This window comes from Phyllostomus hastatus, unplaced genomic scaffold (genome assembly GCF_019186645.2).
Source record: "Phyllostomus hastatus isolate PE091 unplaced genomic scaffold, TTU_PhHast_1.1 phas_contig_551, whole genome shotgun sequence".
Taxonomy (NCBI): domain Eukaryota; kingdom Metazoa; phylum Chordata; class Mammalia; order Chiroptera; family Phyllostomidae; genus Phyllostomus; species Phyllostomus hastatus.
This window is the reverse complement of record NW_025333909.1, coordinates 499766-524607: the sequence shown is the minus strand read 5'-3', so window position 1 is coordinate 524607 and position 24842 is coordinate 499766. Positions and strand designations below refer to the sequence as shown.

General features: G+C 42.7%; 1 protein-coding gene and 1 pseudogene across 1 annotated transcript; one reads left to right on the top strand and one right to left on the bottom strand.

Moving 5' to 3' along the window:
- The window catches only part of LOC123824246, an 81708-nt pseudogene extending 75490 nt beyond the window's left edge, over positions 1–6218 (top strand).
- On the bottom strand, positions 5457–15738 carry SNX12 (sorting nexin 12). Its single transcript, XM_045847407.1, has 4 exons — positions 15460–15738; positions 8453–8548; positions 7764–7888; positions 5457–7319 (listed from the first exon to the last, which is right to left on the bottom strand). The coding sequence occupies exons 1-4, from the start codon at positions 15622–15624 to the stop codon at positions 7217–7219; spliced, it is 489 nt and encodes a 162-aa protein (XP_045703363.1). The 5' UTR covers positions 15625–15738; the 3' UTR covers positions 5457–7216.
- Between the last annotated feature and the right edge of the window lie 9104 nt (positions 15739–24842).

Here is a 24842-nt window from a genome sequence, read left to right as displayed (position 1 = left end):
GCATTAATTACTTTTGAATTTTCATCACAATAAAATATTTTAACAAAGTGGGCACTTGTGTAATCAGAATAATCAATGAAGTTATTATACTTTATATATTGTAAATAAGAATAATTCCCTATAGGTATGAGGTGACTATTTCCTTAACACATTTCAACTAGAAGAACCTAGAATAAAATTAGGGCAACTAAATCAAATCAACACTGAGTTTCAGCAGGGCACTCACGACTTGGTACAACAGGATGTGGGCAAACAAAATCTAATCAGCCTAAGTGAAGAGTCATTCATTTCTTGGAGAGAAAACTATGTTACGGCAAACTCCATCACATGGGGAAAACCGTGCTTTTACCTTTTTGGTGGTATTACATCCAGGGTTTACCCCTTGGCAAGGATTAGAAGAGATTTAAGATACTCTTCCAATCATATCTGCAAATATCGTATAGTCAAACCCCCTCATTTTATAATTAAGAAAACAGGCCCAGAGTGGTGAAGCCATTTGCCTAAGGTGCTAGAGCCAGTTAACAGCATAGCCAGCTCCAGAACCCAGGTTGATATTTCAGGCCTATTACTCTTTCTACTTCTTTTCAGAGTTTTCCTGAGTCTTCATTCTGATGACATGTTAGGAAATAAGTCTTAGGAGTACCAGACACCTGTATGTTTAAAATTTAGAAAAATGCATAATAAGAGAAAAAGGTATTATCCCCCCATGAGCACAGATGATCAAAAGTTGACTACATGTGGACAAAAAATGTTATTGGTATAATCATACACCATTTTCTTGAAAAGTATTACACAAGTTTCTGTGAATTTAACTGTATTTTATTTTTCATTTAAGAACTACTATTGCCCTGGATCGTGCGGCTCAGTGGATTGAGCACCTGCCTGTGAACTGAAAAGTCACCCATTCGATTCCTAGTCAGGGCACATGCCTGGGTTTCAGGCTGGTCTCTGGTTGGGGCTGTGTTTGAATCAACCCATCAATGCATCTCTCACACATATTTCCCTCTCTTTCTCCCTCTCTTACCCTCTCTCTAAAAAAATAAATAAAATCTTTATTTAAAAATGAATTACTGTTTTATCCAATTTCTGATTGATTTTCAATTGGCAGGATCTCTCTTAATACTTTACCTTCAGTTTCTCTGTATCAAGTGGTTGATGATCTATATACAAACACTTAAAACCCCCATAGGAAGTACCCACGTAAAGAAAGCCTGCTCTGACTTAAAGAATCGTTTTGTATTGTTAATAATTATCCCACTTTTGTCTGTTTTGTAAGGAATGAGTTTTCTGTTCTCAAAAGCATAGAGAGCCCTGGCTGGTGTGGCTCAGTGGATTGACCACAGGCTTGTGCATTGAAAGGTCACCTGTTTTATTCCCAGTCAGGGCACATGCTGGGTTGCGGGCCAGGTCCCTGGTTGGGCATGTATGAGAGGCAGCCAAATGATGTTTCTCTCCCTCTCTTTCTCCTGCCCTTCCCCTCTGTTTCTAAAAATAAATAAAGTATGTTTCTCGGTTTTGAAGGGCAAGGAGACTTGGATGTGGGATTCTTTCAGGATCCCATTACTGGGCTATAATGGCCAATTTGACTCCAAAGAAAGGGAATTTATCTGACCTGATAGTTAAAAAGAAGACTGGAGCTTCAGCCGCCGTGCCAGCTGGCTCTCCAATTCCTCGTACTAGGCAGGGTGTGGGAGCTCTGTTCCACGGTCATTAGTCATGTCAGATTTTGGAAGTTATGGTCAGTCTGGGGGTGAGCAGCAAAGTTATTCTTCCTATGGAAATCAAGGCAATCAAGGTTATGCACAAGAACCACAAAGCTACTCTGGTTATAGGCAAACTACTGATTCCTCATGTGGACAGAACTATAGAGGCTATTCATTATGGACGAAGCCAATCAGGTCATTCACAGTCCTGCAATGGTTATAAATCAAAATCAGAGCTCATATGGCCAGCAACCTTATAATAACCATGGACAAAAAAACACAGAATCATCAACAGGCCAAAGTGGAAGAGTACCTTCATATGACCAGTCAAACTATGGTGAACAGGATTCGCAGGACCAGAAGTCAGGCTATGATCAACGTCAGGGTCCATGTGATGAGCAGTCAAATTATGATCAGCAGCATGGGTCCTATAATCAAAACCAGCAGTTTGCCCTGCCTGAGTGGCTTAGTTGGTTGGAGATGTTTCCTGTGCACCAGAAGGTTGTAGGTTCAATCCCCAGTCCAGGCACATACCTAGATTGTGGGTTTAATCCTGCCTCAGAGTGTATAGGAGAGGCAATCAACTGATGTTTCTCACATCGATTTCTCTTTCTCCCTTCCTGTCTCTGTAAAATCAATAAAGATATTCTTGGGTGAGTTGCTGTTTTTTTTTTTTAAGCCAGCAGTTCTGGCTCTGGCTGGGTAGCTCAGTTGGTTAGAGCATCCTCCCAATACACCAAGGCTGTGGGTTCAATCTCCAGTCAGGGCACATACAAGAAGCAACCAAAAATGCATAAGTAAGTGGAACAACAAATCAATGTTTCTCTCTCTCTCTCTCTAAAATTAATAAATGAAATTTTTTAAAAAATCAGTTCTACCATTCACAGTAAGAAAATTACAGCCACCACAAAGATGGCTGTCATGACGTGAGGAGGTTTGGAGAAGATAATAAAGGATATGGTGGGTCACAGGGAGGAGGTAGAGGGCGTGGAGGATATGACAAGGCTAAAAGAGGTCCTATGACAGGAGCAATTGGTGGTGACTGTGGTGGCTTCAAAAATTTTGGTGGTCAGGATTATAAACCCAGACCAGATATAACAACTCAATTTTTGTGCAAGGACTTGGGGGGGGGGGTGTCTGTTGACAGACCAAGTTGGGGAGGTCCTTAAACAGACAGGAATTATCAAGACAAACAAGGTGGGAAAACCAATGGTAAATCTGTACACGGGGAAGCTGAATGGGGAGGCAACAGTGTCCAATGTGATGACCCTCCTTCAGGCAAAGCAGCCATTGAGTGGTTTGATGAGGAAGAACTTCATGGCAACATCATTAAAGTGTCCTTTGTCACCAGAACACCTGAATTTATGAAGTGGAAGTGGAGGTAGGTGGTAAGGCTATGGAAGATATAGAGGCCACGGAGGCTTTCGGGGGGAGGTGGAGACTCCCAAAATGGGGACTGGGTTTGCCCTAATGCATCATGTGGAAATAGGAACTTTGCTCACAGGAATTCCTGCCATCAGTGCAATGAGCCCAGATCAGAGGACTCTTGTCCCTCAGGAGATTTCTGGGGAACAGGCTACAATGGAGAGAGGGGTTATGGAGGCAGAGGTGGAGACTGAGGTGGCTATGGTGGGACAGAAGAGGCTATGGTGGGGACTGAAGGGGGGGGTGATACAAAGGAGACAGTGCTGGTGGTGGTGGCTATGATAAAGTCTGAAGTGGAGGCTACAGAGGAGACAGGAGTGGTGGCAACTATGGAGGAGACCAAGGTGGCTGTGGAGGCAAAATGGGAGGAAGAAACAACTACAGAAATGATCTGTGCAACCGACAATGCTGATGACTGTCTTGAACATCCCTGTGTCTCTGACATAATCCATAGTGAAACCGCCCGAGTTTCCCCTACTGCCTTCCTCATGGCCTCTTGTTGGGTCATGAAATGAAGTGGTATATGGACTTTTATTCAGGTGGGAGAGCTGGGACAACAGTTTCTTAGTAACACTCGTAGAACTTTTCCCCTTCAGTCTCCAACTTTCTCCTTCCCAACTCTTGAAGCTAAGCGTGTTGTGAAATATTGCCAAGATGGAAAGTGTTTTTGTAACACTGCAATGAAGGCTGCTTGTTTTGTGGGACTAAAAAAAAAAAAAAAAGAAGACTGGACAACGAGATGTGCCTAGACCTCTTATGTTGTCTCTAGCATTTTCTGGCCTTGTGTAGACATCTCCTGAACTAAAGCATAAGAAGTAATAAGGTCTATGAAAAAAGAGAATGGAATCATGTTTTACTTATGCCGTGACCACCCTACCCCATCCCCAGCCCAGCTTTTAGCATAAAGCTTGACACAGAGGCTATTAATTAGTACTTGTAAAATCAATGTCACCTGTCCACCATTTTGTTAATATTTTCTTTTACAGCTGCTTTTTCTAATTATTCTCTCATTCTCTAACACTGCTGACTATAAAGGTAGCATTTCTCTCATTACTCTTCTTTCTCTTATCTCACAGAAACATCTAGTCCTATTCCCTCAGATATCTCACAGTGATTTAATTCCAGAAATACCAAAACCTCTTCCTCAATTCTGCCCTCTTCTACTTCATCTCGACACCGCTATCACCTTTATTCATAACATGTTGACCGCATCACTTTCTATACCTTCTTTCCATTCTCAACTAGCTGTGACTTCCCAAATGACAAGACTGCTACCTCCTAGCATTCCAGACCTTTTCCCAAAACCCACTTTGTGGAGGAAGCCATGTCAGAACACATTGGTCAGATGAAAATATTCACCCATCAACAGTTCTCAGAGTTCACTCACCTTTCTGCCTGCATCAAATCTATTTGAAAGAAAAAATGCAATCGAGTCCTGGCTGGTGTGGCTCAGTGCACTGAGTGCCAGCCTGTGAACCAAAGGATCGCTGGTTCGATTCCCAGTCAGGGCACGTGCCTGGGTTGTGGGCCGGGTCCCTGGTAGGGGACACATGAGAGGCAACCACACATTGATGTTTCTCTCCCTCTCTTTCTCCCTACCTTCCCCTTTCTAAAAATAAATAAATAAAATATTTTTTAAAAATCCAATTGAGGTTAAAAGGCTATAAAAGAAATAGTGTTTGTGGGTGGTGTGTGGGGGTGTCTTAGAGGATAAAACAAATGCCCATGTGTTTATGTAACCTATAGCACATGAACATACATATACAGATATACATACACATACTAAATATATTCTGCCCAAATTAGCACAAACCCACAAGCTTAAAAACCAAATCTGCTAAATGGGGTACAAACCACAGGTACTGAGCCCTATGGCTACTTCCTACAAACAGATGAATTCATTACCTCTGTGACAAAGTCAAGTCCAAGTTGCAAGGATGAATAATTATCACTATAGGCGGCTAGAATTCCACTTTTTAAAAATGTAAATGTGCCCTGGCTGGTGTGGTTCAGTGGATTGAGCGCCAGCCTGCAACCCCAAAGGTCTCCGGTTCGATTCCCAGTCAAGGCACATGCCTGGGTTGTGGGCCAGGTCCCTACTTGGCAGGGGGGCGGGGGCATGAGAAAGGCAACTAATTGAGGTTATCTTTTGCATATTGAGGTTTCTTTCCCTCTTTCTCCTTCCCTTTCCCTCTCTCTATAAAATATTTTTCAAAATCAAAATGTATGCAAAACTTATCACCTCAGGAAACTGACCACGTTGCATGATTTCTGCACAATATCCAGAACATCCTAGAGAATTAAAAAAAAAAAACTGGACAACAGAGGTTTGCTTCACAGTGGTTTAATATGAACAGAGTTGAATATGACATTGTCTGACAGAAGAATGAACAGTTGCTGAATAAAAGCCCCGAATCAGGATATATACACAGCAGAAATGGGGCCTCAGGCTCTCAGCACTTGTGCACAATGGAAGAAGTAATCTTTAAAAAAAAAACCAGTAACGGAGGGTACGAATCAAAAAGGCAGCAACAACACCAACACTGGAGAGGTGGGGAAGGGAGCAGAGCCTCTCTCTCGGGGCTGCACGGCCCCTGGCATAGGCTCAGCAGCTGGAGAGCCGTTCTGTCACAGGGAACTTCAACATTTCAATGGGCTCAAAATCCCAGGTCAAAAGCCCCTCCTCATCTATCTGCTCTGAATCTTGTCCGAATCAGTAATGCTTTTCCCCAAGACCCTGTACAGAGAACCCCAATGCCTCCATGGTAGAGTGTCTACGCAGAACGCCTCCACTTTTGCCCTGACGCCAGAGGTAACCTGCTCCCATCCTACCCCTTGGGATCGATATCGGGCCCCAGCAAACCACGACCTCCCAGACAGAAGCCCAGGAAACTTGCTGGTCTGAAGAAGTTGCTTCAGACTCTAACTTTTGGGAAACCCATACCCGGCTGTTATCCCTAGCTCAACTTCAGGGGAGAACATTGGCGTTCCACGGGAAACAAGTTCAGGCAGTTCAACAACCCTGTGACCAAGCGGAGGGCAGAGACAGCTCTTGCCCGTGAGCCCTATCCAATAGCTCAAAATGCTTGAGAGAAGTCAGAAAGTATGTGGTTTGTTCATGTGCTTCTGCCCTGGGGCAGCACTACATGGGATGGGGGAAGGGAGGACGGAAGACAGTGGTGATGCTCTTCCCTGCCACCCAGCTATACCTAGGAAATGATCCACTCCCACCTTCAGGGAGTTTCGTGGCAGCAGTGAGTTGCCCTCAGCCCTCAAGCCACCCAGCAAGCCTGCAAAGCTGATCCCTAAAGTAGCCGGGAAGGGAGGACTGTTGGCCCATACTGACCCACCTGCTGGTGAGCAAGAACAGGCAGCCAGAGTGGGGAGCCACAAAGGAAAGGGGCTCAACAACAGGAGCTCCCCCGCTGCCCTATGGCTTTCTGTTGACTCTGAAGCAGCCACGATGACGGGCCCAGAAAACCCGCACACCTTGCTCCCCACAACAAACTGTTTCAATTCTAGGAGGATTGCTGCCGTGGAAAGCAACAAGGGAGAGAGAAAGTAACACAAGAAACTGTTTTGGAAAAAAACTGGGAGCAGGCCTAGAGAAAACGAGGACAGCTTTTGGGTCTCTACCACCTTCCCAAAAAGGAAAAAATTCATGCAGGTAGGAGAGGCAGGGTTTTTCCCCGCTCAGCGTTCCTGGTTAAACCTAAGAGTAAGAAAAATCCCCTGGACTTGCAGCATCAGTATGTAGCCGAGTGCCTCAGCAGCACAAGACCCCCGCCCCCTACGTTAGCCTTCTGGCATGGGTAAATGCCCGAGAAATTGCCTTCCAGTCCGATCCCCCCACCCACCCCCAACCCCAAGCAAAGGGCATCTGCCTGTGGTTTCCCACCTCTCCTCAGAGAAGAGGTTCCCGGCAGAGTGCCCACGGTGTAGTCAGGTACCAAGGAACACAATGCCAGACAGTCTATCAGGCCAGGGGATGGGCAGCCAACTTCAGATCAAAGAAAGAAAGAGAGGCTTAGTGTAAAAACCAATGTCATTTCAGCAGGAAAGTAGAGGGCAAGTGGTGAGAGGGGCTCCTACTGGCGCACCTTCCCGGGGACGTAGTTCCTGTCAATTGCCTCCTCCTGCAGGAACATATGTAGGCAGCGTTCATTCTGGGCCAGTGGGTGCCCCGCAATTCTGCAAAGAGATCAAGATGGTTATCAGTAGTATTTGAGATGGGAGAGAACTCACAGACAGACGGGGGTATGGATAGGGGAGAAAGGACAAGGTCAGCCCTGGTGGGGGTATGGACAGGGCGTATGGACAGGTTAGCCCTGAGGTTTGAGCAAGTGGCATACAGCAGCAGGACACCACGTGAACCCTAATATTGTAGAGGGAAAGAGGGATAGAGGGTAAGGGAGGGGAAAACCCCTAGACACATGCAACATGCAGTGCTTTCTCAGGCCCTGAGGTATAGGATCAGCATGCTGCCGAAAGGAACAGAGCCTCGCTAGCCAGTCAGCCCACCACACAATAGGCAGCACATCGTATTACCCCTTACAAAAGCGGAGACGGGAGGAACACACAGAAAGACCAAGATGGAAAAGCAGCCAGAGGAGCCCCCCGGGGAACTTGGCTTACTTGTTAATAAACTGTTCTAGGCCCTGCCTCCTTTCTTCAATGAAGGACTCCTCAAAGATCCCTTCATCTCCTCGAAAAGGGAGCTGCCGCTTCAAGGCTTTCCCGGGCAGCGGTGGGACTACAATCTGCAGGCAGACGCAAAATATCAGCCACACGGGAGAATTCAGAGAGGGAGTGGGATGGGAAAGCACCGTGTTATTCCTCGTTTCCTAAGGCATAGGGTCCATCCTACCCCACAGCCAACAACTTTGCAGGAGCTGACCATAAGAACAGCCAGGACGGCTCAGGTCAAAAATGAATCCAACTATTTCGGTGGGAGGGCAGGTTTACCATCTCCGGAGAAAGGAAATAAACTTCAAATATTCCTCGCTTTAATAATCCACTACCATCCAAGAATCTAGCAAGGCCTTTCCTGACACTGTCCTTTCCATTTTTAGCATGTATAGGAGTTAAGTTATATGACTTGACTAGCCACTAAGGGAAGTAATGCTTTCTCTTTAAGATCTCTCCTAAACTTACCACTTTCAAGTTTCAAAGGTTACTGCCCAGATCCAATATATTGGGATTTGGTAGATGGGGTGTGTTCACCCTCCCCCCTGCCTTCCAAATTTCAGTCTCTGGTCTTACGCCCTCTCAGCCTATGCAGATCTCGTCCTGCAACGGTGCCACACAGGGAGCGGGGCCCGTACCTTACTATCTCGCTCCAGCTCATTCTTTAGCCACTCAAAGTCACTGTAGCGCCGCCGTACACAGGACTCCTTCAGCTTGAAGATAGGTAGGTTTGTCTACAGGGCAGAATGAGAGAAGAGAGATGGTAAGTAATGTTCAGCCTGTGGTGGCCGCCTGTCAGAACCACAAGGTCCCAGTGAAGAAAGAGCTCCTATGGATCATGGTCCTATAACCCTTTCAGAACATCACCACACGAATGCCAAACCTTACCACATCTGGCCTTGTCATGGTCAGTGATTAGAAGTCCCTTGCTGTTTAGAATGTTTCCTAGAAGTAGACTTGAAGTTATATGTAAATATGTATGTACAAGGGTTTTCACTGCATTTTACTATTTGTAATAATAATAAGCGTCCATCAATAGGTAATTGGGTAAATAAACATAGTACGCCTATACAGTAGAATACTGTACAAAAACAAAAAGAATATAAAAGACTATGTGCCAGTATGAAAAGATATTAAGCATTATAATCAAGATACAGAACAGTATATATTTAGCTTGCCTCTACTTGTATTTTTAAGGGATCTGTATAAAAAGTTAATCAAACTGGATCAAAGACCTAAATGTAAGATCTGAAACAATAAATTACATAGAAGTAAACACAGGTACTAAACTCACGGACCTTGGTCTTAGAGAAGATTTTATGAATCTGACCGCAAAGGCAAGGGAAGTAAAGGCAAAAATAAATGAATGGGACAATATTAAACTAAAAAGCTTCTGCACGGCAAAAGGAAACGTCAACAAACAAAAAGACAACCAACCTAATGGGAGATGAGATTTACAAACAGCAGCTCTGGCAAGAGGTTAATTTTCAAAATATATGAAGAACTCATACAATTCAACACCAAACACACAGACACACAATCCAATTAAAAAATGGGCAGAGGACCCGAACAGACATTACTCTCAAGATGACATATAAATGGCCAACAGATATATGAAAAGACACTCAGTTCACTAGTTATTAGGAAATGCAAATCAAAACTGCAATGAGCTAGCCCTGGCTGGCGTAGCTCAGTGGATTGAGCTCGGGCTGCGAACCAAAGTGTCGCAGGTTCGATTCCCAGTCAGGGTACATACCTGGGTTGCAGGCAATGACCCCCAGCAACCACACATGGATGTTTCTCTCTCTCTCTCCCTCCCTCCCCCCCCCTTCCCTCTCTAAAAATAAATAAGTGATTTAAAAAAAACTGCAATGAGCTACCACCTCATACCTGTTAGAATGGCTGCTATCAACAAGACAGGTGATAACAAGCATTGGGAGAGGTTGTGGAGAAAAAGAATCTCTCATTCACTACTGGTGGGAAAGTAAACTGGTACAGCCACTATGGAAAGAGTATGGCAGGCCCTCAAAAAACTAAGCATATAGTTACCACACAACCCAGTTATCCTTCTTCTGAATATTTACCTGAAAAACTCGAAAACATTTATTCACAAAGATATATGCATCCCCATGTTCATTGCAGCATTGTTCACGATGGCCAAGACATGGAAAAAACCAAAGTGTCCTTCAATAGATGATTGAATCAAGATGTGGTACGGATCTAAAATGGAACACTACTCAGCCATAAGAAAAGATGAAATGCTGAGCTTCATCCAGGCACTTCAAGGGAATCTGAAATGTGTTCATTCATTTTTCACAGCGTGGATGAGCTCACCGCTGACTGAAGGAAACACTGTAAACAAGGGAAATATCCCAGGAGCAGCTGCTATTTTATGCATTCAGATGAAGACATGCAGTCTCAGCTCTCCTAGGGATCTTTAGGCCTTGATGAGATCCTATTTGCATTAATGGAAGCTATGAAAGTCAAGTGTTTTAGGCCAGTACTGGAGTGTTGGAAGGGTAATGAGATGAATTAAGAAAAGAAACATTTAGTGTGATCAGGTAAATCTTTTAATGAGCTTTCCTAGACAGTGATTAGCAGAGAAAACTGAGTCTGGAGTCGACAAAGAGGAGCCCACAGAGACGGGGGGGATAAGGACCTTGTACTAAACTCAAGGCTATATGATTCATCACGACTCCTGTGTTAACTTTCTTTGCTTTTCAAATCATTACCATTTACTATTGTGTATAAGTCAGTCCTCTCTACACACAGGTGAGCTGTTTAGTTTATTAAAAACAAGCATTTTGTGAGTGCCTGCTCTGTGTTAGGCACTTTTTCATGTAACTTAACTATCATAACCATGAATTCTGATATCAAAATTAGGCTTGCTTGTGACTAACACTTCGTTTGAGTTTCTCATTTAACTGTCTGTCCTTTCACAGCTACTGTCTAATTCCCCTGAGGCACAAACAGGGTGTTTTATTTTCACCACTGTGTCCTCGGGACTGTGTTCTCGGAACTCGGCGAACGTTGACTACGTGAGGCTCTCAGGCTCTGCAACATGGTTAATGAATGGATGACCCACTGCCTTCAATGTCCAGTCTCCTTTGTTCGGGCCATTCTTTATCTCCATAACCTTTATCACTGTTTTGTAATGCTTCACAAGGTCTCTATTTTCTACCCTGTTGTATTTTAGTATATCATTTGGCTCGATAACACTTATTAAATGTATGGTTGAATACCAAAAAAAGATGAAATACTGCTATTTGCAACAGCATTCAGGGGCCTTGAGAATATCATGCTAAGTGAAGTCAGCCAGTCAGAAAACACTAAGAACCATATGATTTTACTCATATGTGGGATATAAAACTGAAACTGAGACACAGATAGACAACAGTATGGCAGTTACCAGATGGAAAGGGGTGAGGGTAGTAAAGGGTAAAGGGGCCTAATATATGGTGACAGAGGACAAATTGAGCTTGGTGGTGGGTACACAATGCAATATACAGATCTAGTATCACAAAACGTATGCCTGAAACCTATATGATCTTATTAACCAATGTCACACCAATAAATTTAATGAGAAATAAAAGGGATTTGTATATGTATATATATTTATATTTATGAATAAAATATTTATGAAAAGATAGTGAGTGACTTTGGAGAATAAAATTAGACAACTGGAATGGGTGGGTCACATTTTTCATTGTATAATTTCAATTTGTCATGTGCACGTATTGCATTTTCAATGGAAAAGTGAATTTAAGTTCCCTGCAAAGACAGTGAGATAAGCACTTCCGAGATATGCCTTCCTTTGCTTTTCCTGTCCAAATCCTCTCCATTCCACAACTCTCAGCTCAAGTCCCACTTCATCGGGGAAGTCTTTCCTGATAATACCAGTTGAATTTATTGGCCTGCCTCTCCTCTGAACTCTTCTGACTATACTTCAGCACTGCCTGATATACTTTGTTTGATGCATCATGTTCATCTTGCTACCTAACTGTAATTTCATTAAAATCAGGAGCCAGGACTACTTCTGCATCCCTTTAAATGCAGACTATGCAAGTTACTCGATAAATATTCAATTGATTCATAGAGGTCCTATATATCTGTTTACCCTTTCCTAATCTAGAAAGTGCAGCAGAAAGAGCAATTACATTTGGCTGGCTTAACATAGCTTGCTCCTTGAGATAAATCAGCTTATTCCCACATCTTAATCATTGAGAATTTTCCTAAGACTCTATGGCAACACGAATCCCCAACAAACAAAAAGCCCTGATCCTCACTCTTGCCTACACGTTCTAAACAGAAATGGCCAAACACATGTATTAATAGTGACTATGTTTCCCAGCAGCCAATTCAGATCAGCAGATAGAAATAAAAGGAACTAGTTTCTCTCCTTTCTCCACAATGGCCTCGGGTCAGGAACAAAGCATCCCGGAGCTATGCTAGAACTTCACGCAGTCCTCACTCCATCATGCTTTGTAGTTCTCAAGTCTGGAAATTATTTTATCAGGATCCAGGTTTAGGTATTATAGGTCATCAAAAGCCAAATAACTAGCCGACTTATATTAGTTACACGTCTATCCAGGATCAAGGTCCAAGGAAGGTCAATGACTTGAAGTGGAATGAGATATATGTAAAGTAATATTTTATTATCTAAACCATCCTTTAGAAGACTAAATAAGAACCTGGAAACCATGCTTTCTTCGGAAAGAGGAGCCTCAGGAGAGCAGAGAGAGGGAGACAATTTTTACAGGATATCTTTCTTATACCTTTTGAATCTTGTACCATGTGCATGTATTAGCTCTTCAAGACAACCCATTATAGAAAACATTCTCAGAAGCCTGCAAGAGATATATACGTGTATCAAATCATCACATTATAAACCTTAAATTTATACAATGTCATATGTCAATTATATCTCAATAAACCTGGGGGTGGGGGTATATCCTACAAGAAAAACAGCCCTTCAGTATCATGTGATTCTAGGTTTCTACCACAGTTCATTACAAATGAACTCCTCCTGTGCTCCTTAAAAGTGGAACCTTAACTAGTGAGCTTTTATAAAAGCCAACAGAAGGACCAAAGAAAAGAAAAAAAAAATGCTGAGTAGATTCTTCCAAGACACAATGAAACCACCCAATGCCATTTTGTAAACTTCCTCCTTTGACTTACAAAAATGCTATTCTTTCCCTACTTCCACAGGATGATGACAATAATGGCCTTTCATCTCCACACCTAGCCATCTAAGGGGCTACTGTGTCCTAGGCTAGCCTCCCAGCTCTAACCTACAAACCACATGAGAAAGACAGGCTTGTGTAGTGCAGGATATAGAGTCCTTCGGATATGATCACCACAAAGTCAACGGAAAGGAGAGAAGCAAAGTTCAAGTCCATAGGACCACTGACATTTGAACATTTCCATACACATCATGTCAAGTCACCAGGACACCTTTCCAGACTTCTCATATCTTGGGGAGATGGGAGGGAGGGAAAGAATTCTTTCATGAGCAAAATGCTAGAGAGCAGCTTCAGAAATATTTAGCAAGTATGCAAAGGGGAAAAGTCAGTGCCATCTGCTTCTACCATTCACAATGCCTAACTCCCAAAGCCCGCTCTCTGACTCACACACTACCTATAATGCCTACTATGATCAATCACTTAAAATAGCAATTTAAAACCAAATGATTTTTGCCAATTTCTCCCCAACACAGAGTTCATAAAAACTGTTAAAAGCCTATGTAGCTTACACATTGACATAAACGATACAAATTAACCCCACAGAACTAGGAACTGCCACCAACCCTATCATCACTACACAACTGCACAAAGGACTGATGAAGAACTTAATGGGCAGAAATACTTTGCACACTAAGGTAAGCATTGCCAAAGAGACTACCATGTAAAGGAGACAGTATGATGGGCTTTGGAGTCAGATAGACGTGGGTTCAAATCCCTGCCCTTCTACTTATTAGCTTTGTGTACTTGGGCAAGTTACTTAAAACTGCATTCCTCCTTGGTTTCTCGTCTGTAAAATGGAATTTTTGTAAAGATTTGAAAAATAAAACCTAATTCAGTGCCTGGCACATAATAGGCACTAGACAAACAGTCCCTGTTGTTAATGGAATGCCTGAAGCGGAGAGTTATTTCATTCATGCTTCCTAAGGTTCTTGGTAAGGAATGCATCAAGGCAATGTCTCCAAACTCCACAGCGGAGTCCTTACACTGAACAAGTTATGCCCAGGCTTCCTAGCTTTTCTCCCATATTGAGGAATCTAACTTCCATTCTTCCCCCAAAAGATGATTTCAAATCTCTCTTATATAGATGAGTGTTCTCATTTTTTGCTATTGGCTTCTCTTTCTTCAGTCTGGACTTTGCCAAACTTGGAATTTGGAGACTATCATTTCTCAATTAGATTCCAATGCCCAGTACGAGAGCACATGCGTTCATTCAATTCATTCATTCAAAAGTGGAAGCACACACACTCTTTTAGGTCTTCAAATGCTGTTTGAGCAGCATGCTGTCCATAGAGAATGGTCTGGCCCTCTAGTCTGAGAAAAAACATAAGGAGAATTAGACAATCATTCTCAAACTTTTTTTTGCCTGTAACCACTTCAACTGGCAAAGAACCTGCAAACCACGTACTCTACCTGCACATTCCATCCTTGCATTGTGGATTAAAAACTAGAGAGTCAAGTCCTCTATAGTGTACAGTGGGTGGAAGAAGACATTCTACTCCTGGGGCAGTCCTGAAATGTGGGACATTAAAGTAACTAAAGACCAGGGTCTGATTCCAAAGGTTAATCTAGGAGAGAAAGGGCAAATGGACACTCATATACAGAAAATGCAAATGAGAGCCAATAGACACTGAAATAAACATTCTGGATACTTCAAATCTATTGGATAAATATAGCATGAGAGCAGTAACTGACAATCCACCAATCCCAGTGCAAGGCCTGGTTTCACTGAGACACAGCATGTCTCTGAGAAAACTTAAGCAGAAAACACTTCTCTCCTTCAGATGCTAATTCTACATAAGTGTAGAAAGCACTCAGTCTCAAGGAGACTCCCTTTATTATTTCTTCTCCACCAACCTACTGTCTCCTTATCCTGGAATCGCATCTTCCTTTTATTCCAGGCTTTGCTTTAACTCCATCATCCCAGGGAGACCTCATTAGTAGGAAGCGGGGCCTTCCCGACCTCCCTCTTCAGGCTGACTTCCCACAACCTAGTTTAGTTAGGGGTCCCAGCGATATCTCCCTTTGGCTTTCCATCCCCCCAGCCCTCTTCCATGCTTCCTTCCTCTGCTGCTGCAGTCACGATTCCTATTTCCTTGCACTGCTCACTTTAAGCTTCTCCATCCTCCCCACCCTATCCAACCATGCTTCACTTCTTGTTCATGGGTACTTGTTTTCCCTCAAGCCGGTCTGATGTCCCCCTCAGGAGTTTTCTGAATTCTCGGACCACAACCGAGTCTGCAGACCTCTCTCCAAACCTATTCATCCCCGGACCCCCAATTGTGGCTTTCAAGCGCCCTCTCCACCGTTAGGCGCCCCCGCGGCAGCCTCCCCCCGCCCTCCTCGCCCTCCCCGCCCAGCTGCCCGGTCCTCCCCTCAGCTGTCTCCCTCACCCCGTGACTCACCCGCATGCGAACCTCATAGGTGGTGAAGCGCGCGCGGCCCACGCCCACCGTCTGTGGATTAAAGATGTCGATTTCCAGGAAGTTACTTGGCGGCCCGTAAGCGTCGGTCAGGTCCTGCGGCTTCGAGTTAAGGCGCCGAGTATCAGCTACGGCAGTGTCCGACATCTTTCCGAAGGAGCGACCGGGACCAGGGAAGGGGGGGTGGGGGACACAGGCCGGAGGCAGGAGCGCGCACGGCCCCTCCCGCTTGCAAAATCACCAGCCAACCCACAGACTGCGGCGCCGCGCACGCGCGCTCACGCACGACGCACGCACGCACGTGCGCGCAAGTCCCTCGGCCCTGGGCCCAGCACTCTGAATAGCGGCCTAGCTGGCAGCTGGGAGTATTGTACCCAAGAGGCCTTATTCAGGCTTCCGGGCGGTATTTGTGGCCGCCCGGGAGCCTGCATCCCCGGAACGCGCCACCCAGTATCCTGGGAAGCACTACCGGCCGGATCGGCCAATCGGGGCCCCTCAACCCAAGAGATTGTCTTAGACCATGCTTGTATCAATCAGCAGTTGGCACTGCCCCACACGCTAGGGTTCTACAGTGATAGGCCGAAACCCCGTGACCTGAATAAGTCAGGGTTTTGCGCGAAAATAGAAGCGTGGCTTCCAGAGGGTGCGGTCCCAACAATAGTATTGACAACCTAGAATGCAGCCCCGCCACTCGTGCCACGGATAGTTTCAATACCTGCCACGCGCAGTTGAGCGCGCAGTGAGAACTATCTATGGTGCCAGGGAAGCAGCGAGAAGGGAGTAAACAAAGATGATTTCTCATACTCACTTTTCAGGAATATATGGGCATATCTTCATCCTCCACTTGTGGCCACATAAAAGCGAAGCCAAGCTGTGCTCAGATAGGTTTCTTGGCAAATTGAGGGCATTTATTTCGTACCCTCCATTCTCTGCTCTGCAGAACTCCATCCTTGGCACTACTCTGAGGTTGCTTGCAGCCCGTAATACCGATAGAGTACATGTCTACATGAGAATGTCTATAGACACATAAATATTTATGACTAATTTACACATGGCGCACATGAAGGACTACTGCCCCAGATTAAGGGGGGTGACTTTAGGTCTTTCTTTTTCCCTCCTTGCACCTGCCTTCTGCTAAGAAAAAAAGCTCCCATATCACTAATGGCTGAAATTCTTTCAACAAAGTACAAGGCCCTATAATTTCACAATTAAGTTATTTAATTCAGTTTAGCCAATATCTACAGAGCAACTACCTATGTGCCGGGCACCCTGCTAAATGCTAAAGACCTAGAATTGGGTAAGAGTCTCACTGCCCTAAAAGAGTTAATATTCTAGAAAGTGAGACAAGTAAATAAAACTAAGATAGTGTGAGAGATACAAAATAAGCAAATGTTTAAAGTAGTGCATAGGACATGAATAATTGGAGGAATTAGGGAATGTTTCTGGAGGAGGAAATATCTGAGTTTCACAGAAATGAAAACACATGAAGGAAAAATAGGAGTGGACATGGAGAAGGGTAATTTTCTACAGAGGGAGTAACATGCAGAGTCATCCCAAGAAGCTACAACATGATATTTTTAAGCGATCATTGTCAATTCAGAGGGTGTGATGGAAGTTCTTAGAGAGGTAGCCTGGCTGGCGATGGGTAGATGAGGGTGATCCTTCTATATTAAGGAAAGTAACTTACGCTTTATGATGTAGGCGATAGGGAGCCACTGAAGTTTCTCCACAGGGAAAAGACATGATCAGATTTGTGTCTTACAAGCATTATTTTGCAGACAACATGGAAGATCTATTTGGAATGGAATGCGACTAATTATGAGAGTATCGCCAAGAACATTTGGAATATGTGGTGATGGTGTCAGTAACTATTAGCTATTATTACTATTTGAGGGGAGAGGGAGAAAGATGAAAAAGGCCTCCTAGATTCTGATTTACACAACTAAGTGGATGCTGGTACCACCAACAAACACTGAACATTGGAATTACAGAAAGAAAAGTAAGTTTGGGAGGGAAGACAATGAGCTCAGTTCAGATAAATCTGGGGTGTCTGTAGGACATCCAGATGGAGATTGTCCAGCAGGCAGCTGGAAATACTGGCCTGGAGCTCAAGGCTGTGATTACTTAGATAGAGATTTGGGAGTCAGCATACAGTGTGGAAGGAAAAAATGTGAAGAGGCAAGGAGAGAAGATTTAAAAGTTGGTGAAGACATGCAGGGTCAATGAGAGTATAAATCTGCACAACTTTCTGGGGGGCAAATTGGTATTTGTGTTTTTAAAACCATTTGACCTCAAGAAACCTGTAATACTGGTTGTCTCTGGACAGCAAAACTGGAGAACAGGAGTCAGAGACAGCAGGGAGAATTCTTTTTCTTTTTCTTCTCATTTATGTTTAAGCATTTTTGTACTTACAAATATTTTTTTAAAGATTTTACTTATTTTTCGACAGAGGGAGGCAAGAAGAAAGAGAGGGAGAGAAACATCAATGTGCTAGAGAGACATTGATTGGTTGCTTTTTGCACGCCCCACCAGGAATGGGGCCCCCAACCCAGGCATATGCCCTGACAGGGAATCAAACCAGCTACCTTTTGGTTCTCAGGACGATGCCCAACCCACTGAGCCACATTGGTCAGGGCTGTATGTTGAAAATAGTTTTAATGTTATTTATCAAAACTTTGACTCAAAATTTCATTTTCAATAATTTATCCTGAGAAAATAATCAGATAATCACATAAGAATACCAGAATACGGACCTTGTCTACAAATAAATAATTGTTCATTTGATACAATGTAATATTTTTGTAGCCATTTTTTCTAATTTGTGAATTTGTTCATATGACAAGCCTTACAAAGTAGTAGTGGGTTCTACATTTTACAGACTCTATCTCAGTCACTTCCATCATAAAACTAAGTCTCTCCCATAAATGGCCAATTTGAGGTTTTCCTATATACCCATTTCAAATAATGTTCTATGCTCTTTGATATGAAATGATGCACATGAAAAAGTGAAAAAAGCTGGTAAAAATATTGTAACATGATACCATTTATATTATTGAATATGATATATATTATAATTTTTAAAGACTTGAAGGATATAAATCAGTGTTAGCAGTAGTTACCTCTGTGTGGTGGGATTTCAGTTGGATTTTATGTTATTATTTATAGTTTTAACACAATGAATGTATTATTTTTATTTTTTAAATATTTTATTTATTTATTTTTAGAGAGAGGGGAAAGGGGAGAGAAATAGAGGGAGAGAAACATCAGTGTGTGGTTGTCTTTTGCACACCCCCAGTTGGGGGCCTGGCCTGCAACACAGGCACATGCCCGGATTGGGAATCGAACCAGTGACCCACATTTGGTTTGCAACCCACGTTCAATCCACTGAGTTACACCAGCCAGGGCCATATTATTTTTTTATCATAAAAAAATTAGCCCTGGCCAGGTAGTTCCATTGGTTAAAGCATCATCCAGATGTGCCAACGTTGCTGGTTCCATTCTGTCAGCATACATACAAGAAGCAGCCCTGGCTGGTTTTTTAGACCAGAGGGTCACCAGTTTGATTCCCAGTCAGGGTGCATCCCTGGGTTGTGGGCCAGGTCCCGCATTATGGGTGTGCAAGTGCAACCACACACTGATGTTTCCCTCTCTTTCTCCCCTGCTTCCCCTCTGTCTAAAACTAAATAAATAAAATATTTTAAAAAAAATAATCAAACAATGAATGTCTAAATAAGTGCAATAACAAACAAGTGCTTCTCTCCCTCTCTTTTCCTTTCTCTCTCTAAAAATAAATAAATAAATAAACTTTAAAAAAGATTTTATTTATTTATCTTTAGAGAGGGAAGGGAAGGAGAGAGAGAGAGAGACATCAATGTGTGGTTGCTGGGGGCCGTGGCCTGCAACCTAGGCATGTGCCCTGACTGGGAATTGAACCTACGATGCCTGGTTCACAGCCCGAGTTCAATCCACTGAGCTATGCCAGCCAGGGCAATAAATAAATTTTTAAAATTAAAAAAATAGAACTGTTTCCCTTTGAGGAAAAAAAAAAATTGAAGAGCAGGCCCAGGAAGAAAAGCTTGTGAAGGAGACCAGGAAGGACTGGTCAGAGAGGCAGAAAGAGAAGACAAGCAAACAAAAGTGGGCTGAAGGGAAGGAATAAAAGATGTTTGCGAGGGGCGCAAGTCGGTGGTCAACAGTGTTTAATACAGTAGACGGGTCCAATAAGATGAAGCCTAAGCGACTCCACTCCATTTGACAATTGCCTAAACGAGAGCAGTGTTGGTAGAGCACTGGAGATGGAACCCAGATGGTAGTAAATTAAGAACTGAGAGGTGGAAACACCTAGTAGAGACCATTCTTTTGAGAAGCTTGCCTAAGAAAGGAATGCTGGAGGGCAATGCATTGTCGAAGGGTTTGCTAATGAGGGAAGAGACTTAACTGTGTTTCATAGCTTGGGGGGAGGATTTCATAGAAAGTAAGAAACAGGTAAGTTACCGGTAAGGCTTAAAGTCAAATAGCCCTAGGAGAATTGTGCAAGTTAAATTCACAATGAGGTGTAAATATATGGCTTTGTTTTTTTAAGAGAAAGACTTCATAGGGTGAGAGAGGAGAGTAAGGGTACTGGGCTAATTAAATCCTTTGCTGTAATAACAAAATAACAGCTGTTGCCAGCTGGCGCGCGCGCTCTCTCTCTCTCTCTCTCTCTCACACACACACACACACACAACACTTTTTGCTTTTCACGAGAGGCACAGAGCTTCACAGTTATTAAGTGATGTTGGGTAAGGCACAGTTATCCTCTGTACCTCAGTACAGATCCCACCGAAAAAAAAAACATGAGCTGAATCTAATCTCCTGACAAATAGGTGACATCACAACTTGATGTGAGCAATGTCCATTTTCCCATTTTGGGTTTCCTTGACCAAGTTCATTCTTTGCCAAAAAGAGTCCAGAGTGGGGGAAAAAACCCATATGAGTTAAAGACTTATGATCCTCAAAATGGAAGGAATCTCATTAGTTCATCCTCCTGCCCAATGAAAATACTGTACCTTAATCAGACAGACACCTATCCATCTTCCTGCCCTTACATTTTTTCCAAAGGAGGTTGCATAACCTCTGACTCAATGTTACACAATCATACTGACAAGAACTTTTAGTCTTTATTCAGACTTTCCTGAGGAAACGGCAAACCAAAAGCCCCTATAATCTGGGGTGTTTTGTGTCCCTGGGAGCAGGGGCCTGGAACTGCAAGGCGAGGGAGCAAAGGGAGGGACTGATTATAAGAGAGGTAGTGCAGTGAGGAAAACCAGAGAGCAGCCCTCATAACACACAGTCTGTACTCCAGGGAACGTGGACCCAGAGCGAAACAGCCTTTCTGTGGCACGTGCTCTCTTTCCATACACACCCATCCAGCTGCCTACTACCATTAGTGACTTCTCCCCTTCTTGAAGTTCATTTAAACCCTAATTTCACCTGGTACCTCCCTTGGGATAGTCTCTAAACTGAATTCCTTCTGAAAGTTGTCAGTTCCCTCCCTATGTTGATGAGGTGTCCTTTCTATATTCAATTTGTCTACTTCAGTTTAGTGATTCTATTTATTTTAGTAAAGTATCTCTGAATTGCCTAGGGGTGAGGGCAATCTGGTTAAAAGTAGTGTGACCTAAGTGTTTCAGAGTCTCTGCATGCTTATCAAGGGTTGCTAAAGACCTAACTCTTTAGGTGACAGGAGTCTGGCCTCCAGCTCCACACAGGTTAATTATATACTGGATTATCTAGCAACAATAAGGCCTGGAAAGATAATAATGTTGCAATTAGCAAGTCTTCCTCTCTTAAAAAAAAGGCTAACATTTATTGAACACTTACTATGTGCCAACCACTCTTTTCAGCACGTTATATGTTTTCACTCAGTTAATCCTCGAAACAATCCTAGGACATTGGTCCTATTTTTATATCTGCATTTTATTGGTGGGGCACAGGCAGATTAGACAACTTGGCCAAAATCACACAGCTAATAAATGGTAAAGTCAGGTTTTGGAACCCAGATTTTCAGTCTACCTTTCACAGAAGATTCTTTTAGCCCAGCATGCCACCGTAAAAGAAGTAAGATGGAAAAAATATTAGAAAAGGAAAAAGAAGGGAAAGGAAGTCTCCCCGCAAAATGTGCATGCTGGGTACAAGGGATACAATGTCACTAACAATGTTCAGTAACTAGAATGTCACTAACTAGAATGTTCAGTAACATCCTAGTGTAGGCTGCCTACTCCTGCCTAGATGTTCTTCACCTGTTTGGTCTTTAGCCTCAAAATGTTTGTGTTGAATTCTATCTTCTTCATAACTATGAGAACTTGAAGCCTATTTAATTTCTGCCCAACCTTCAAAGCCCAGCACAGGTCTCACCTCCTCCATAAAGCCTCCACATCCAGCCAGTGTACAGTAATCTACACTTTCAAAAAATTTTTTACAGATTTATTGTCTGTAATGTTCATTTGGTTCTGATTCACATTGTTAATTAGCTTTGTGTGCATTTATGTCTCATCTTACCAACCACACTGTAAACTCCCCAAGGGAAGAGAGTAAGACTTCTATTGCTCTTGCATCTTGCATCCTAGCACAGTTTATTGTAAATAACAGGCACTCGGTAAATATTTGTTGGTTGATTGATTGATTGAAAAAAGGTCAGAAACTGCAGCAAATTTTGGTTAACCCCTACATCATGTAGTAAAGAACTATTCACTCAATGTGTACTAAATAAACACTAATAATGATTACAAAATCATTCCAAGTCTACAGAGTTTCTACAGTGTAGAAGATGGTGCTATGGGGACAAACATGAAATAGAAGACGTTTTTACTTTTGAAGAGCTTAGCTTAGTCTTCTCTTACTAGTTCAATGTGCACTCTTTTCTCTGAGTTCCTACCGCATTTGAAGTCAGGACTATTTGTCACTCCATTGTCTTCTCCCCCGATTTGATTGCGATTTCTTTGCAAGAAATGGCTAACACTGTACTACTAACAGCATAACAGAATCAGAATTGGAAGGGACTGTAGAGCTTTTCCTATTGACAGACCAATGCAAAAATCCCTTTTGCAACAGTCGTGATCCAGCTCTTGTTTAATTATACTCTTCCAGTATCAGAAATCCACTGAAATAGGAAACACAGGAGGAAGAGTAGCTTTGGGGGCTCGACAATGAGTTGAATTTTGACTACGTGCAGTTTTACATGTTTGTTAGCCAACCAGGTGTAGACAGCTGAAATTCAAGTCTCGGTCTCTGGAGAGGGGTCAGGGCTAAAGATAAAGACTTGGGAATCCTGGGCGTGGAAGTGCTGGTTAAAATATTAAGATTGAGTAATACTGCCAAGGACAAGAGAAGACAGAAGCCAAGGACAAAGTCTCTGAGAATTCCTCCACTTGGAAAATGAGAGGAGGAATTAATTAGGTCAGAGAACTGGAAGAGAAAGGACAGGATTTTAAGGAGAAGCTGCTCAGAGTCAGTGAGGGATGGAGCAATGAAGTTAGAGAGCATAAGAATGAGAAAAAGTAATCTGATCTGGTGAATAAGAAATCAGACCTTAGATGACCTTGGGAAGAGCAATCTCAGTGAAGTAGGGTCTTATTTTTACTTACCCTTAATGATTAGCACAATGCCTGGCTCGTACACATTTGTTGAATTCCAGAAAGAATGGATGCATGAATAATAGTTCCTGCCCCCAAAAAAGAGGTGATGGGAAAAGAGAGGAAAGTAAACAAATTATCCTTTTTTCCCTCTGAAGCAAGAGGGAAATATGGGTGATAATATAGAGAAATGTTAAATGTGAAAAAGAAGTTGAGGGTTATTATTCCTCCTCCAAAATACAAAGTAAGCTCATCTGATAATCTATCACAGTTTCTATTGTCAATTTGATGGAGTAAACTCTCAGTAGTTAACAACTATAAATTCTGGACAAAATACACACAACTGAAAACTCCAGAGAGTGAACAAAAGCAGGCAGATATTGGAGGAAGGTTGGCCAAATTCCCCATTGTTAATGATTTTAGCCTGAGGGCAGGCAGCAGTCGCTGAACCCTACCACTAAAATTATATTAGGAAGCACTCATCTTTTTAGCCTCAAGAACCAGAAAACAGGGCCTGGTGCAAGCACGGTCTCTAAAAAGTGACAGGATGGCTCAAGAAAGAGATCCTGAGAAAAGAAGCCCTAAATTATTTGCATAGATTCTCCCCAAGACTTCTCCCGAATCACACGTGCATAGGGCAGACTCAAAGCGTCTTCCATCTAAGACTAAAAGAATGGAACTGAGATCTGAGCTGCCAGCCATCATAGGAAAAGCACAGTTTTTTGTTTTAAAGTGAATTGCCTGCTGAGACAAATGTATCCACATTCTTGAGGTATATAACAGAATCCAGAGTTTTTTATAACATAGCATTCACAATGTCCAGGAAACCTCTAAAATTACTCAATATATGAAGAGTTAGGAAATGTGACCCATTCTCAAGGGAAATGACAATTAACAGGGGCCAACCCTGACATGATGATGCTCAATGAAGAAAGAGAAATACTCCAGCAGTGAATGAAAAGATAGGAAACCTCAGCAGAGAAATAGAAAATATTAAATAGAACTTAATGGAAATTCTAGAACTGAAAGACACAATATCTGAAAATTTTAAATTAACTAGATGGACTTAACAGCAGAATGAAATAACAGGAGAAAGTCAGTGAACTTAAAGATATAGCAATAAAAAGTATCTAATCCAAAAGAGAGGATTGAAAAAAAAAAGCCTCACAAACCTGTGGGACGATATTCAGGTCTACAATATATGTAATTAGAGTCCCTGAAGGAGGGCAAAGAGAGTGAGACCAGAAACATCTCTGGAAGAAATAGTGGTTGAACACTTCCCACATTTGGTGAAAGGCATACATTTTCTGTTTCAAGCTCAGCAAACATCAAACAGGTTAAATATGGAGAAAACTACATCTCTGTGTATCATAGTCAAAACTGCTGAGAACCAGAGAGATCAAGAGAAAATCTTGAAAGAGGCAAAAGCAGAATGCACTACATATAATCATTCAAATAGCAGTAGACTTTTCCTCAGAAACTATGAATGTGAGAAGACGAGAAAAACAGCTTTAAATTGCTGGGAAAATAATCACTGTCAACCCAGAATTCTATGTTCATAACAATATTCTTTAAAAATAAAGACAAAATAAAGACATCTTCAGATAAAAGGGAGTCTCTCTCATGCATGTAAGATTTTATTCTTGAGGTTCCCTCTGTCTGGAACACACTGTCAGTCTTCAGCTTGCTAAATCCTCTTCATCTTTCACATCGAAGCTTAGTTGCCCATTCCTCCAGGAAGCCTTCCCAATA